The 17,122-nt window shown below is 38.5% G+C and overlaps 1 protein-coding gene across 8 annotated transcripts in view; it reads left to right on the top strand.

Moving 5' to 3' along the window:
* Positions 1–15,293, top strand: part of QKI (QKI, KH domain containing RNA binding) — a 120,661-nt gene extending 105,368 nt beyond the window's left edge. Inside the window, exons 4-7 of one of the 8 annotated variants that reach the window (XR_002823585.1) lie at positions 625–712; positions 2,045–2,344; positions 3,199–5,252; positions 9,252–15,293. Coding sequence is in view for 7 of the 8 variants with exons in the window: in XM_023728558.1 (XP_023584326.1) it covers positions 625–712; positions 2,045–2,344; positions 5,178–5,305 (516 nt within the window). In the remaining variant the exon portion in view is untranslated. Of the gene's footprint in view, positions 1–624; positions 713–2,044; positions 2,345–3,198 lie in introns of all 8 variants that reach the window. The other 7 variants (XM_004368786.2, XM_004368785.2, XM_023728560.1 and 4 more) reach the window with 7 other exon arrangements.
* Positions 15,294–17,122: the final 1,829 nt, after the last annotated feature.

Here is a 17,122-nt window from a genome sequence, read left to right as displayed (position 1 = left end):
AGACCAAGCCGAACAGAAGCTTCAAGAGTGATACTAAGCCAGTTGACTGGACAGCCCCCCAACCATGACCCAACCCTTCAAACTCAGAGAGCTAATCCCGTGAGGTGTTTGATTGCACCTGAGTGATGTCAGCAACTGCGGCCTTTTTTCTTGTTGTTGTTGCTGTTACTGGTATTAAATTACATATAAAACATTCGCCATTTTGCCCTTTTTCTGGTGTACAACTTCATGGTAATCAGTTACATCAGTCAGATTATGTAGCCACTACCCTTAAATGGTGCCAATTTTCTCATCACTCAGACCCAAACTCACTACTTTTCCTGGAAATTGCAAGCGAGGCTTTTTTCGAGAATTGTGATGAATTGGTATAGCTTACCTGAAATGTTTTCAAATGGAAACGCAGCTAGTTGAGACCGTCTTGTGTGTCAGCGTTCTGTGAGTGTGACATCGCTGATACGATGAGCTTCAGTGGGCCACACCTCTCTTGTTCCTTGGGGCTTTTCCCCTGATGGAAACAGGTGACTGTAGTCAGGCAGTATCTATTCTAAGACTGTGCATAGATACACCTGTGATGTATATGGACTGTCTCCAAATACTGACCGTTCTTCTGTTTTCTGTGTGTAGGCAGAAGGAGAAGACAGCCTTAAGAAGATGCAGCTGATGGAACTCGCGATTCTGAATGGCACTTACCGAGATGCCAACATTAAATCACGTAAGAACAAGACCGAGGCCCCGTGCGGCTGGTGGCCCGGCTCTTTATCTACAGACCTTTCCTTTTGGCAGCACCAGCTCACGAACAGTTAAACTGACACGAAGACTCTGAAGTGATTGTGCCCCTTGATAACTGAGCACCACTGTCAGTTTTATTATATGCTAGCATGTCGAAGTTTGGGGTTTGTAACGTATTCTTTTGATGAAGTTTCAACCTCTAAATTCAAGAGTTTCTGGAAATTTCATATTCTGTTACCTACTGAAGATTTAAGACTTCCAGCTTATTTTGTTACATTTATACAAAAGATGGAAAATTATGAAAGCTTTTCTTTAAAAGAAAAAAAAGCTAATTTGGAATGTACAGTCAGACTCATGAAATTGTCCTTTTTTTGGATTCTGTCCTTTTCACCTTGCTTGCATGTTTTCCCTGCAGTATTATTTCCCTATTGATTTCATACATGAGTTCACAGAGATTACAGATTCCTGTTTTTACGTAGTTGAGTATGCTTTCAGAAGCTATAAGAGCATTTTTTATATTTAAAATAGAATAATATGAAATTTATATTTTGAGACAATGTAAACTGTAATGTGTCATTTATATAAACATATTGTTGTTATATTAAAGTTACTCATTTTTTAAAGAAATAGAATTTTAAAGCCCCAGACAACTTTCTAAAGTGAAGGCAACCTAATGGGTTTAGGAGTGGTTACTTTACAAATGATTGATGTTAGTTTACTCATGAGAATTGAGCATATCATTAAAAAAGTCATGTATTTAAGAGGGGAGCATTTTTGGCTTTTTGTTTTCTTTGAAGAAGTTAATTCATAAATATGCAGAAAATTGGCATATACTTAGTGATTACTTGACTAAATACAATGAAAATTTTTCTTTCTTTAATTTGAAACTGAGGCTTCTCTTTAGAATTAGACCAGAACTGTGTTTCTGTGGACTCCGATTACAAATTATTTTTTAACGACTTTTGGTAAAAGTGTTTTCTTGCTTCTGCATGCACCTTAGTCTCATGAAATCTTAAAAACATAGATATATACAATATGTGAACTAAATACAACCTATTTTAATGATCTTGTTCATTTTTTTTCCAATGGCTTTTTAATTTTTGCACACTTGTTCTTTAGTCACGTTGGGAAAGGGAAAGCCTTTTGTGTTTGATTGGTGTGCTTTGGCGTTTTGTGTGATCAGCGCATGTACTAATGGTTTCCTTTTATTTTTCTTCCTTCCTGCTTTTCCCTTTCTTTTTCCTACTGCCCTCCCATTTTCCCATGTTACACTGCTGTCTCTGTACTTCCTTCTCAATTTCTTTGCTTACTGTAGCAGCCCTTGCATTTTCTCTTGCAGCAACAGCCCAGGCTGCTCCAAGGATTATTACTGGGCCTGCGCCTGTCCTCCCACCAGCTGCCCTGCGTACCCCGACGCCAGCTGGCCCTACCATAATGCCTTTGATCAGACAAATACAGACCGCTGTCATGCCAAACGGAACTCCTCATCCAGCTGCTGCAATAGTCCCTCCAGGACCCGAAGCTGGTTTAATTTACACGCCCTACGAATACCCCTACACGCTGGCACCAGCTACGTCGATTCTTGAGTATCCTATTGAGCCTAGTGGTGTGTTAGGTAAGTCACCGTCCCTGCGTGGTTAACGGACATGCCTGCATAGTGTTTGCTGCCCCAGACATTGACATGATCGTATCAGTAGTAAAGAGGCAAGACAGATTTCTGTGAGGAAAGACTGACAACCAGATTTTGTTCTATCTCAAACTCTCAGAGAGTTGCCCTTTTTAATAATTGCACCTTAAATTTGTTCAGATTCACTTTGTTTATGTCTTGGTAAATTTTCACATTCGACGTTACTAAGGTCATTCTGAGTTTTAGGTCTTCCCCACCTCCCCATGCCCCATCACCAAAAAACAAACCAGTCTCACTGCCACTTGAGTCGATTCTGACTCACAGCCACCCTGTAAGACAGTAGAACTGCCCCATAGGATTTCCAAAGCTGTAACCTTAACAGAAGCAGACTGTACATCTTTCTCCCGAGGAGCCGCTGGCGGTTCAAACTGCTGACCTTTCTGTTGGCAGCTGAGCGCTTTAACCACTGCACCACTGGGGCTCCTTTCCCCATCACCACCACCACCCAACTTTAGATTTCTTTGTTTCTGAGATTTATTTAATTGCTGACTAAATTTTAAATTTCTACGTAAAAGCATTTTGAAGTCTTTATAAAATTGCAGTTACTGTGTATGTTTCTTCAGTTTTTCTCTCCTGAAACTCTAGTTAGTTAATGCCAGTCTTAGGGGGCACTCGGCCTGTCAGTAGTACAGTCAGCGATGGGTGAGTGGACCCAGGACGCTGGATGCAGAGTCACACTTTGGCAAAAATTAAGGTCATACTATGAACGCTTAGTTAAAAATTGCAGTACATAAACAAAAAGTGGTGTGCTCGAAGACGTTACTAATGCCTTTTTTTTATAGAGTGGATTGAAATGCCAGTCATGCCTGATATTTCAGCCCATTGACTTGCGGGATGAAGGACTAGAATACAGCAGCCGTTATAACACGACCAGTCAATGTGGAGCACACTGTTCACTGCATCCCCTTTGTCTCACCAGACAGAATCGGAATCATTTTTTCCGAATTGTATATGACCTTGGTGCTGCATGCATGCTGTTTACTTTTAGGACTTTGATCTTTTTTTTTTTTTTTTTTTCCTCCCCAGCATTAATACTGATTTATAAAGCTTTGAAAGTCTTTAATGAACCTGGACACTAAGAGATAAAGTCAAAAATCCATTGTTCAATTAAATAAAGCCACGATGCTCTGTATGTTATCTGTGTGTGTGCATGCACTCAGGTGCCTTTTGTTTTATGAACAAACACATTTTATTGTACATGTTTTCCGTTCACCACTAAATCATTGTATAAAGTGATTGCAGGTCAGAGTTATACCACAGAACTGTCTAGGAGAGGCTTGTTTCTGTTGCACATTCTTGAAGCATTTTTTTTTTAATAACATGTAACCTATAACCTTTATAAGCGTTTCCTTCCTATTAATACTCTGTCCTGTGACCCCTGCATGCTTCTTACCCCCAGAACTCCTCCCTGCTGCACCCACAGCGTCTGTCGCCCTGCGGGGTGTGGCCTGCGGGGTGTGGCCGTGCGGATCCCCCTGGTCTGTGACCGTGAGTCCCAGTGAGCAGGGGCGCAGGGCCCTTTACTGCCTAGAGACAGCAGCGGGCACTGCAGCACAGGTTCCCAGTTTAAAGCCATGTGTTTTTGTTTTGTTGGGAAATTTTTTTATAGAAGCTTAATTATTAGACTGACAAAATTAAAAGCCAAATGTGCAGATACCCATAAGGTGAATAATGAGTACTAAGTGAAAAAAAAAAAATGATTATATGATTTAAATTCTCACTTTGCCACCTAAGCAGTAAAATGTGACATTGACCGCTTGGAGAACTGAGAAAATGATTTTAAACTGCTAAGTTATAATAAATTGCACACAGATAACATGCATGCTCTATATCAATTCTCACTTTAAATTATATTAAAATAAGCAGTGCCCTTCAAAACAGCTGCAGACATGCGTGTCGGTGGTAGTGAGGAGATTGGTGTTAGCATCAAGTCTTCACTGATGACTAATGTTTAATTCCCTTCCTTTTATCTTTAGGTATGGCTTTCCCAACGAAAGGCTAAGAATTCAAGAACGGTCTTAACTGAACCCTCATCAGATCTGAATTTAACAAATGCTTAGTCTCAGCAGCCTCCGGGGGAAAAAAAAAAAGCTTAGCCTAGCAGTCAGTGACTTACTTGCACTTTTTGCACATAGATATAAAGTGAAATTATGTGATTAATTTGGTTTAGTCTGTAATATGACAAAGTAACTGTAATTTATAAAGGAGTGTATAGTAGTATACTGACTGCTAAGTGTACTATACTGTTTGCTTTACTAATCACCTAATTCATTGCAGTTCATACTTATTGACGCAAAGTTTAAAACCACAATCTGTAGGCTCTAAGAATCGCTTTTAAACCTTTGTAAGTGATGAACTCTGGAAGTGGGCTTAAGGTTAGCAAATAATTGTCAGTATTAAACATGGCATTATTTAAGTAGGCCTGCTGCAAGAAAGGCACTTCAGTGAATATGTGACTAGTAAAGCTTAAATGGATCTACTAGAGGTCATGACATACTGTAACTTGGGATTGTAAATGAGCAGACGAACTAGGTTAAGGCCAAGATGTTTGAGATGAATGCAATATTAGTAGATGCATTTATACGCCACATATTATGGTTAATTCTAAAACTACTGTGCCTTAACGTGTTTCTTAAAACAAACTTTTGTAGTAAATGAACATTTGAAATCCATTTTGGTAAACCTGCTGTTAATGTTTCTTGTTTTGTTTCTTCCCTTGTGACTGTTTCTAACTTTGTCTTGGTGATTGCGGTCTAACTAGGTGCGGTGGCTGCTAAAGTTCGGAGGCACGATATGCGCGTCCATCCTTACCAAAGGGTTGTGACCGCAGACCGAGGTCAGTTTAGTTCTGCAGTTCTTGTCTGTGAGAAATGCGCTGGGTGTCCGTAAAATTCGCAGCACCACACCTGATGGAAACATGTCAGAGCTGCTTACCTGCACACCGTTTCTTTTCTGTTTCTAAATTCATGTGTTACGATTGAGAGATTTAAGGGTTGGGTTTTGGTTTTCAGTTTTGTTTTTGTTTTGCTCCCTTCATATTTTAACTTATTAAATTCTGTGTTAGTATGTACTGTGATTTATTCCTACTAAAACATAAATTAGTCAGTTTGGGGAGCTCTTAAAATTTGATGTTGCCCTAATTTTGCTAAAATTTACCTTTTAATTGTTCTAAAATTTTCGGTTGGTATTGCAAAACAAATTGAACGGATGGTGCTTTAATGAGAGAAGTAGAGGAATATATGCCTCCTGTGTACTTCTGGAGAAAACTGAAGATTTGGTTTCCATTTTCCTTTTTAATAAAGTCCTTAAGCCACTGTATATGCATGAGGATGTACATGTCAAGTACTCAGCTGAAATCAACAAAGTAAGGAGTGTGAAGATAACTTTGATTAGTTGGATTTTTTTTTTATAAATCAGAAAATCAGTTCCCTTACATTCTTACATTTATCTTGCCAAAACGGATCCTTTGATTTTTGTCATTTGCTGCTAAACTATATTATTTGAAGGTAAAATATCTCTTGAAGTTCTGTGGTGGTATGAGATCCAGCTGTTTGTATATCTTTTTGGACTAACCTGTGACTGGAAAATAAGTCTTCATTTTTCTCCTTTTTACCATTTAGAATTTGTGTCCTATATATACCCTTGGACTCTTGTATAAATTATTAAGTTTTTTGAGGAGTGATATTTTCGGTTTATTGACATTGAATTGCTTTCTAAGTTTTTTCATCACAAGATGGGAATCCCAAGCGAGGTAGAAAAGAATTTTTATAAGCTTCTAGGATACAGCACGTTTCACTCATTACATTGATCAAAGTCTCATATTAGTAGGAAACAAGTGATAGGGTTTACCCTCCAATCATATCACCTTCTCTGAACTTGGCAAGACTTGCCTGCTTCACAGTATATAACCTTAAACACTGGTGATAATAATGTTGGACACAGCTGTTGTCCATATCAGAAATAAAATACCTTTCCAAAGGTAGTTGATGATACTTACCTATCATGCATCATACATAATTAAAGAGCCTTGAAGACTTTCAACTAATGTATACCTTACTTGTAGTGGTTATTCAAAGAACAAAGTAAACCTCAAGCTCAGTGATCATCTATGAAGATATAATACTCCTTTTAAGTGTGTTGTATACAAATCTATACACCATCCTTCCAGCAGCGGAGCAAGTCCCCTAGGGAAGAGAGAAATTTTTTAAAAAGTCACTTTAGGCTTAAACTGGATAATTTCATGAATAATTTGAAGCTTTATTCATATTGCTAATGTCTAAAATAGTTCTAAAGAGTATTTTACAGTGATTTTTATTCCATTAACCTTTCCCTGTCCTCCCCCTGCCCCCGACCCTTTTAGGGGATTTCTCATAATTTTATCTTTATACAATAATTAACTGCCCTACTCAGTACCCCTGTGCCTTGAAAGGATTGAGAATATTGGAGGAAGATTTTATTGTATTTGGAAAATGACAACACATTCCATGCTTGGCTCTTTTGTATTTATATGTTCTGATTAGTCCTGTCACTGTTTTTATTCAAAAAGCAATGTCAGCAAACCGAAATGGTGATTTTTTTTTTTTTTTTTTTAAAATAACAGAATACTTGTACTGCTGTTGGTCTCACTATATGTACCCATTGGGTCTAAGGGAGATGTCTGAAGTCCTTAAGTTATTTTATTATGATACTACTGTGTTCTCTATTTTGAGGGGTTTTTTTTGTTTTGTTTTGTTTTGTTTCATTTTTAATCTTTTGAAGAAAACATTAATATAAACATTCATTTACTGCAAGGAAACTCAGACCTTGAACATATAACCATGTGATTTTACATGAGCATTTAGAGTATGGCGCATGGTTGACACATAGCTACTTCTTTACTAAAAATGAACGCACCTCTCCACGTATTTCAAAACTGAATTTGAAGCTTGTAAATGACCAACTGACTTTTTAGCTGTAATGAACTACACATGATTTTGCACGGTTGACACACGTGTGTGTACTGTAGGAGGCCAGGACTTGGCAGAGGATGTGTTTTAAGTGTTACGGGATATATAAATGGTAATTTGCATTGTTTATATATTCCACACACACAAAATCAGAGTTTTCCTGAATAATGACTTTACAAAACCTATCACTGACATAATTTGTATAAGAAATGTAATACCATTCTAATCAAAATTTTAAGTAATGTTAAAAATGCTTTAAGGTTCTGTATTTCTGGAGTACCTGTGAAGTGACATGGTTATACCATGTTAAATATTTATTTGCTTTTTTGATTTTGGAACAGCAGTTTTTATTTTCAATAAAATTCCACTGATTTTTAAGAAATTCAGGGAAGATTTGGTTACATTGAAGATGCCGTATTTTTGTAGTATTTATAAAATATCCTAAATGGTAGACTATAGAAAGCTGTTTTACTCTGTGAAGGTAAATCAGTCCATTGTAGAGATCTTTTGAACTCTGTGAACATGACCCCTACTGGGCTTTGCTGTGTGAAGCGGCACAGAATCTCACTTTGCACTGAGCATCTTTTCATTCACATCTCCTCTGCCTTAGTCACAGTGGCCACAGTACAAGAAATTGATCAAACCTCAGAATATAGTAGAAATAATTAAGCTGTTGAATGAGTCTTACAAATCTTACTACTGTTAAGTGGACCAAGTTTGGTGGAGCAGAATGTGGTAGAGGCTGATGAAGGAAGGAACAACACAGAGACTTTGGGAATGGTGACGTTTCCACTTGAGAACTACTTTATGTTTTACTGTAATTTTTTAATTTTATTTTATTTTTTGTTCTGTTTGTTATTTTGCAAAAGAAAATAGTATTTACAGGTGGCTTCTTTTAAAATATAAAAATTATAAAGCAGGAATGTATATGAAGTGTCAGATTTTATTGTATTTGCAGAGTATTAGCTTTGAAATTGAATAAAGAAAGCTGTTTGTAGTTTCAAAATGCCTTATTGGTATCAATTAGAAATTTCTTCTATTTTTTGATGTACTTAGAGCTTTTTGAGTATAGAATTTTAAATGGCAGGATTTTACAGTGTTTACATGCAAGTGCATTTTATAAGTGTTCTATATGTGTAAAATAGTATTTCAACTGGAGAGTGTTGGCTAGAGCAGAAGGCCTGGCCTTTTTCTGGTTCCCATGATGTTGCTACACTGCTAGACTACAGTTTAGTACTGCTCTGTATCATGAGGCCAAGAAATTCCATGTCGTTTGTAAATAGAAGAATTGAAAAAGCAATAAACGTTTATTGAATAAAAGAAACCTTGTTCGGCCCAGAGTCTATGTTGAACCAAAGTGCTGGTAGAAAGTTAAATTTCTTTAGACTCGTGTCTGTTAATCATCAGTTATTAATAATCACACCATCATTAATAGTTGCTTCAGTGCTTGCATCGGAGGGGATACTAATGCTTAATAGCAGTCAGACACCGATAACCGCGCTGACTGTTTCGGGGTCTGTACCCCAGACCTACTCATCATTGTTGTTTCCAGTTTTCTTCCATTGACTGCTACTAACTATTAGTTGTTAGTTGTATTTTATTTCTATTTTTCTTGTTAACCAGTTTTTTTTTTGTTGTTGTTGTTGTTTTTTAATTTTTGGCGGGGAGTGGGCTCTCCTTCATTTGTTCAAATCATGATATGAAGTTGTCATGATTTTCATTGTATTCTGTAGATGGTGTCAAATCAGTTTGTCAGAATTAAACATGCTTTTTTTTTATTAGTTGTGATTAGTTTTTCATGTTGTCATTAAGCCGTCACTAGCTGGAACTAATCTCTTCTCTATCTTTTCTTTCTTTTTTTGTTTTGTTTTTTGTTTCTAACCACCCAGCCGCCACCGGCAACTAACCTATGACCTTCTGACCTCTGAACTCTTCACCCAATGATGACCTGACCATGCCTGCCTGCTGATCAGTTAACTGGTAATCGCCTTTGCTTGCCTGTCGTCAGTGCAGCGAGCTGAGGCACTTGTCCGTTCGTCTCACCATCTAACCAAACAAAAGACAAAGAAATTATTGTCCTCCAACTCAGCTTTTTTTTTTTTTTCCGGTTTGGGTGAAAGTGGTTCTAGAACCTGCACTGAATAGTAGTAAAGCAATAAGGCCCAATTCATCCCACAGCACTGATCATCTTCCATGCCCCACCCTAAGCGAACGGTAAGAGGCCTCACTTAGAGGGGAGACAGATGGTCTGTCTTTAACTGCTCAGTGACAGAGGCAGTTACTGTGAGAGGAACCTTCCTTCTCGTAGTGGAGTCCCAGCTCTCTCTGAATGTACTGTGTGGTGATGCATCATGCATGCGCCTTGGGTCAGGGACGTCATTGGTGAAGTGATCTCAAAAGTATTCAAAATTTGATACGCTCTTAGTCACTACAGTGCCCTCAGAGGGCAGACGTTGCAGCCTTTTTTATATTGCCTGCCAAAATTGGAAGTAGTAGAAGAAAGTGTGCTGTGAGAGAACATTTCACGAGGAATTTTAAAAAGTAATGCAAAGAACAGAACTGCAACACTATTTAAAAAAAAGAAAGAAAAAAAGTAAATATCTGAGTTACAATTACTGAACCTTTCTTCTACACCTCCTTTAAAAAAAGTATGAGAACAAGGTACATGCATAATGTGTCACATTACTGGGCAAACTGTTGAACTATTTTTTTGAAACCTCCCTGTATAGAAAAACTCACTAAGGACGTAAAAGCCATGCTTGCCTCTTCGCTGTACATGTAATGAAGTTGTAGATACAGTGTAGTGCATTGAAACAATGAACAAAAACGTAGACACTTTTACTATACAAGGGTGCTGGTGCAGAAAAAAATATATATATATTTTTGGAAATGTAGCATTTTATACTTTCAAGTGTTATAAAAAAAAAAAAGAACAAAGAAACCCTTTATTTCATTAAATGATTTTTTCTGGTGGTTGTCAAGAAACAAAAGACCAAAAGAGCCTTTTTGTCTTTCTTTTTTATTTTTTAAGTATTGGAATAAGTCTAAAGAAAAGAAAGTGCCTTATTTTCCTTCATGGTCATTCAGTCAAGTGTCTGGTGAGAGCAGCTCCTCCCTGGGACACCAGTCAGTGCATGCCGCTCAGCCGTCCAGAGCGCAAGGAGAAGGTGTGAGGGAGGCCCGAGTCGCCGGGTGAATGGGACGGTGTGGGCCACGCTACCTTGATGCACATTTGCCAAATCTGATACTGTGAAAAAATCATAACTTTTCTCATGCCTGACTAGTAAGTTTTAAAACATGATTCTCGTGAAATCATAATTGAGTGTTTTTGGTTATTACAGTTCTCAGTGTAAGCCCAAAGGATGTTGAGATAAAAATTATGTGTGGTTTTTTTTTTTAACTGAACATCAGTTTACTGATAAAATTAGAGCTTTATTTGGAGAAGAGGACTATATTGGATTTTTTTCTTATTAATTGGAGATAATAGTATACTGTGGCCAACCTCTTCACAAAAATGAATCTTGGTGATCATCATTCTGAAAAGGAGTGTTTCTAAATGACCCAAATTTAATCAGACTTCTTTCTACCATACCAGATAACTGGCATAGTCCATCTCTTTGCTGGTTTTAGTCAACACACACACCCTTTTCTTTCTTTCTTGTTTTCTTTTTTAACTTAAGAGGATGTGAAATACTGGCATCATTTTACATATAAAGGATCAACTACATTTCAGTTTATGCTTCCATTTTCTCATGAAGTTGAAACGTGGGTTTTGTAGTTGAAGCCGTTTATTATGCGTAACACCTACACCTAAATACTTGATGATCAGTAACCGCTCAGTACCAGACATGGCAAATCTCAAGTGACGGTGGAGTCCCAACTCACCGACTCGGTCCCTCTTCCATACCTTCGCAGCTTCAAGGTCAAAGGTCGGCAGTCAGCTCAGTGAGCACTTCCATGCGTGGTGACCTCAGCCATCTTGTCTCACTCGGAAACCGTTTTCAGTTTATTTACTATGCAATAGACATTCGTGGTGTTCTACTCAGCTAGCTTTGGTTTAGTGTGCCACTGCTTCGTCTTCCTGTTAACACACACAGTTGTTTTGATTTATTGACAATATATGCTGTGCCATTTTGATTTTTGTTTGGTTGGTTGAATAAATCTGCGACACTCAAACCCTTGAGGTGATAGTTGTTAAAAACAATATACCAGTATTTGATCCAGTTTCATCTCAACTGTGTTATACCTGGATATTTTAGATGTGTATCAAAGGTCTTTTATTGGGAAGAAAGTAAATGTATGAAATAAATGTGTGACATTTATGAGTAATGTTGGCTCTGAACAAACTTTTGAAAACTTAGTTGACAAACTTTTGGATCAACTGAAAAAAAAAAAAGCATGACTTTTGAATGCCTTGGTTCTCAGTATTATCATTCTTTATTGAATTTATTTCTTATTACAATATGTAGTTTTTAAGACTTTTTTTTTTCTGACAGTATTATGTAATTTTTTTAGAGTGGGTAGGTGGGAGTGTCGCTTGTATGTTACCGTACAGCTGACATGTATTTTGTCTGTTCTTTATTATCTTAGTAGTTTCATGCTATGTATGTACCATAACCAACCTATTGCCTATGAGAAACATGTAAGATAATGTATTTACAGCCATTGTTACAAGTTTATAATGTATTTTTCTATCTTGTTTTATATGTATGTTATATAACATTCAAAAAAATTTTTTTCTTGATTGAGAAAAGGATACAAAATGCAAAATCCACAATTTTGATAACTGAAAATTGCCAATTGTTTTGCAGTACTTTATATTATATTGGGTGTCTTGTCTTTTCCTGGGCTTTTAGTTAGCTAATGAATGAATACATTAGACACTTCTGGGTTTTAGTTGGGATTTTACATAGCTTGCATTTTAATTCTTTGGTTCTTTGCTGTTTCTATTAACCCATAGCATTATTTTAATAAATGTTACAATACCAACCTACTAACTCTGGACTATGTCTGTTTATTAACCTTTACATGTTTAATTAAAATAAACAAATAAAGACAAAAGAATGTAAAGTCTTGAGTTCCTGGACTAACCCTGAGGAGCGTGACCACGGATAACCTAGCGTGACTTGTCTGTGTTGTTCGTCAGCTGACCGTTCCGCACACTACTGTTAAAATGGCTTCGGATGTTCTGCCCTTTTACCTTGAGGGTAGGTACCAGTAGGGACGGGAGCAGCGGAGCATTTGTTCGAGGAACCCTCCTAGGCTTGCACTTGCCTTTCAGCGTCTGCATTACTAATTCCACACTTTCCTATTTTTTTCTTCTCCAAAATAATCACTGTCTGCTCACAATAAAAACAGTAAAGAGACTCAACTGTCATGACATACCCGGAAAACCAGTTTGATTCTTTGTTGAACCATGTAACTTCCACGAACAGGTATAATCTTGTGGTTGCCTTACGAAGCCAAGAACCTGATTTTATCAGTGTTCGGAGTTCTGTTTTAATTTGACATTTTTCTTCTGTAAAGTGTTGGACTTTTTTAGCCAGCTGCTCCTGTCAGGGGAGTGTGACAGAGGTCAAGTCGAGTCAGACTGGCTCCGTTTCTCGTGATGGTTCACGGCAAGGGCTTGGTCACAGTGGCGCGGCCAGTCCGCCTCTGCTCCTAAAGCCTCACCAAGAGAGCAGACAGCACCACTGGGTTTCCTTCCAGTGCTTTTTCTCTCACTTCCGAAGGAAGCACAGTCCGGATAGAGCGTGAGTGCAGGAAATGGAGGTGGTGGAGACACAGGGCTCTTGTGGTTCTGTATGGTTGATTTCCTGCATGCACTTCAGTTTTGAGATGATTTCTTAAATACCTTCATGCTTTACTTGGCTGCAACCTGGGTGAATTGACCTATATTTATGAATTCTTTAGCTTATCTCTTGAGGTACATTTTTATTTCACAGATACTCTAACTTTTCTGTGAAACAGTTAACCTGATAATAAATGTTCTCAGGATGAATCTTTGCATTTGTAAATAATGGTTTATTGTTGTAAATCACATTCTATTTATTCTAAAGTTCTGGGCGGAGGGGCTGAAGTAAGTCACATGTTACAGAAGATACGACTACCACCGTACTCCTTCCTGACACACCAGACTGTCAGGGTGTTCCTCGGTTCATACATGTTTATGCGTATATGAAATAGAGACAGTAGTGGTGACAGCTGGTGTCCTCACGATTAAGACGGCCATTTCTTTGATGGGGAGCAGTGTATAGTTAGGCAGACAGGGCGTTAGTCTGCTACTGCCTGTCAGAGTTCCCGCTGCCGTGCCAGTGCAGGTATTACTCTGAAAATCGGACCATGTCTGTCAAGCTACTGGTAGAGCAGCCGCCATGGTGCCGCGTCACTTAAATGGGTGAAGAGTCTCCGTGCGGTTCCTTCGTGTTCCGTGAAGCCTGTACATGCAGCCTCATCTCATTTTCAGTTAATGGTACTTCGTGTATAATTATGTCATATTGTTACCTTTCATGTTGGAAACGTAAAAGACAGTTTTTTAAAAGGTGAAAATAACAAATCTCATTTTTACAGGGTATAGTAGTAGTAAAGTTGAAACTACCAAATTCTTATAAAATGCGAGAATCCATTTTTTGCTTTATACTGTTACTTGACTGAAAAATTGAAAGTCAAGTTTTCAGCTAGAAAGTTGGTGAAATTAGTGTACTTAGTAGCTAAATTTTTTTCTCCCTCAGGCAGAATGTCAGGAAAACTGTAGGGTGAAAGTAGGTATTCACGTGAAATTTGGAAGCATAGCTCCAAACACGGTGGAGTCCACTCTAGTAGGTCCCTTAAGCATCCGGTCCGGGATGTGTGGATATATACAAGGAATACGTACTCGGGTAAAGTCACTAAATACTAAATGAATCTAGAGGATCGGGATGATTTTGTTTTCTAGAGCACCAAGAGCTAGGTTTCCGTGAAGTGGCTCATTACCGAATCACACATCTTTTGAACAGCACAGTCTAAGCTTTTAGATGAGAACAGTCTAACGTTTCTCCAGATTTGGGGGATTTCTTTGTTTGGCTGCGATGGGTGTGTCTCTTTATCTCTGATAACAATTAGCTGTCATAGCCTTTCCAACAAGTAATTTTTGGTGGAATGGAACAAATTGCCCAATAACCATTCACTGGTTAGCAGAAATTAGTCGCAAAACTTTTGGAACCACAAATTTTCTAAGAAGTACAAGAAGTAATTTTTTCACACTGTCGTAGATTATTTAAAATGGAAAAATAATGTTACTGATTTATGGACAATAATATAAATGCCTTTTGGAAATACAGGGTACACATTTGTCATTTTATCTGTGGTTTCTTTAAATATATCTAAATTGAAACAATTTTTTTATTAAGAGACGTAACAAAATTCTATACGTGCCTGGTTTTCAATGCTGAATCAAACTGGTTGCCCTCAGTACAGTACTCTCATTTCTGTGTTTCTGCTGCACTACTAATTGCCCAGGAAGGGGAGGGGGTCACAGTAGAGGTGGGTGGTAGGTGCAGCAGGTAGCTACACACACGAGTGACTTCGCCTTGCCTGCAAGTGGGTTGTCGCTTCTTGGCAGAGCTCACTACTCTGGGAAAGAAAGCTCAGCTCCCAGAGCAAAAATTTGTATCTTTTTAAAAATGCTATCCTTAAGTAGTTTCAATTGCCAAATACATCTTTTATGGTTTATATTGTAGTAGTGTGTATAAAACATTGAAGATTTTGTTTGTGGAAATTGTGAATATTTATACAGAAGTTGGAATAGGTATTCCCAGGTCACGTGTGAACGGAGACCCACCTCTGACTACGTGGAGTGCAATAAGCCAACTGGAAAAAGTGCATGTGCTTTCTCAGCCCGCTGCAGCCGAGGCGCTGTTCATCCCCTCCCCCCGGGAAAATATATGTATACATATCAGAATAAAGAATGCACATTTTCATTTTTAATTTTCTCTGATGCTTTTAACACTGTTGAAGAGAAACTGAGAATTGGGCATTCTGGAGTTCTAGCATCACTAGCTAAGAGAGGATCGTTTATTTGCTCTGATTTCAGTGCTGTATCGGTAAGCAGACTTCTGCAGGGTTCCTTCCAATGCGGGTGATTATTTTTGATCTGTAAGAAACTCGGGCACGAGCTTTATGTAGGTATTTAGGTATAAGAACGAAGAAAGGAGCACTGATCAGGTCTTGCTCTCATCAGCTGTGTGCCAAGGACTAGCAGTGTTAATCTTAAGCACAGTAGAAGAATTGGTTTTAAGTTTTCAGTCTTTCTCTGTGGTTTCAGCTTGATGTCTTCAGTGTTAGACTCCTTTCAGGAACTCAAACATTGCCTGTTCGCTTACTCCTTCGTGTTCTCTCCCAGGCCCTTTTTCTTTCTGAACACTCCAGAAGCTGCTTTGTCCGTGGCAGAATCTTTTTCACACTTCTTAAAAGCAGCCCACAGGACCAAGGACCCATATCAGAAGTCGCAAACCAGCAACTCACAGATGTGTTAGGTTTCGCCTCCCCAGGGTGGTTTGGTTTGGTTTTTGTTTGCATTGCTTGCCAACATTCAAAGTCTAAAGATGAGACATTTAAAAAAAATTCACTCTGTGCTGCTTCAAAATATCTAGAAATACGGAGCCTGCGTTCTCACATGGTAACCAGCAGCTGAAACTGAGTAACTGCCCCCTTTAAAACGGTGAAGCACCGTTCCGTAAAATCACGTTTTCCCTTCCTGCAGTGTACGCATGCCATTGTGGAAGTGCTTATTTGTACGTGCTATACAGCATTTCCGTTTCTAGAGAGAATCTCTTAAAATCAGGATGAGAATGTAACTACCCTGGGCCTAGTCTTCTTAATACATGCTCTGTCGTAGGCACTGGTTACTTAATAGTAATGAAAGTTGTTAGGGGACACATGAGTACAAGTTCAATGACAAGAAAATACGTGTTTGTAAAGGAATCCACAGATAACATTTCTTGCAAAAAAAAGTTGAAAACTAAAATGAATTATTAGTAAATGATGTTTTTTTGCCCATTGTTCCTCACTGAGGTAAAAGAGCCTTGAAAATTTAACAGTTTAAGCAGCTAGATTTTTCTGGGGGGGGAATATGTGACAAGGGACTTGGTGGAGCACTGGGCACGGGAAAATACAAGACGCGAAGCTCCAAGTCGGTGCCTCAGGAGAGAAAACTAGGTTAGCACAGCAAACAAATGTCCTACCCGAAACTGTTGTCATTCAGGCATCAGTTTTTGGGCGACTAGGAAATTTAATACATCATTGCAGTAAACTTGGTTTTTAAGTCAAAGCAAAAAAGAAACCGGGGAGTTTGACATCACACCTAAAAATGACCTGCCATCGCCGTGGAGGTCCCGGTGTTCGTTTTGCAATGAATTAGATCCCGCCATCTCCTGAAGCTTCTAATAAAAGCAACCCGCATGGAGAGACACACAAGGAAAAGTGTAGGATGAACTTTCATGTATTCCAGAGGGCATTATTATTTTCAGTGGTTTCTGTTAGACAAAGATTTTGTACTGGTCAGAGAAAGCTTCACTGATGTGGACAGCTCCACCAATACCATGGGACCCCTAGGCTGACATACAGCGAGATGGCTTGTCAATACCTGGAATCCTTCGGGGGCGGGAACATAAACCCCAAGTCTTTAAAATAAAACCATGGACCACATGAACCACAGCATACACGCCCCAGAGACCAGAACTAGATGGTTCCCAGCTATCACTACCGACTGCTCTGACTGGGA

The sequence above is a fragment of the Trichechus manatus genome, unplaced genomic scaffold (assembly GCF_000243295.1).
Source record: "Trichechus manatus latirostris isolate Lorelei unplaced genomic scaffold, TriManLat1.0 scaffold00002, whole genome shotgun sequence".
NCBI classification, from domain to species: Eukaryota; Metazoa; Chordata; class Mammalia; order Sirenia; family Trichechidae; genus Trichechus; species Trichechus manatus.
Note: the sequence above shows the minus strand (reverse complement) of the source record. Positions and strands in the feature narration are given on the sequence as shown.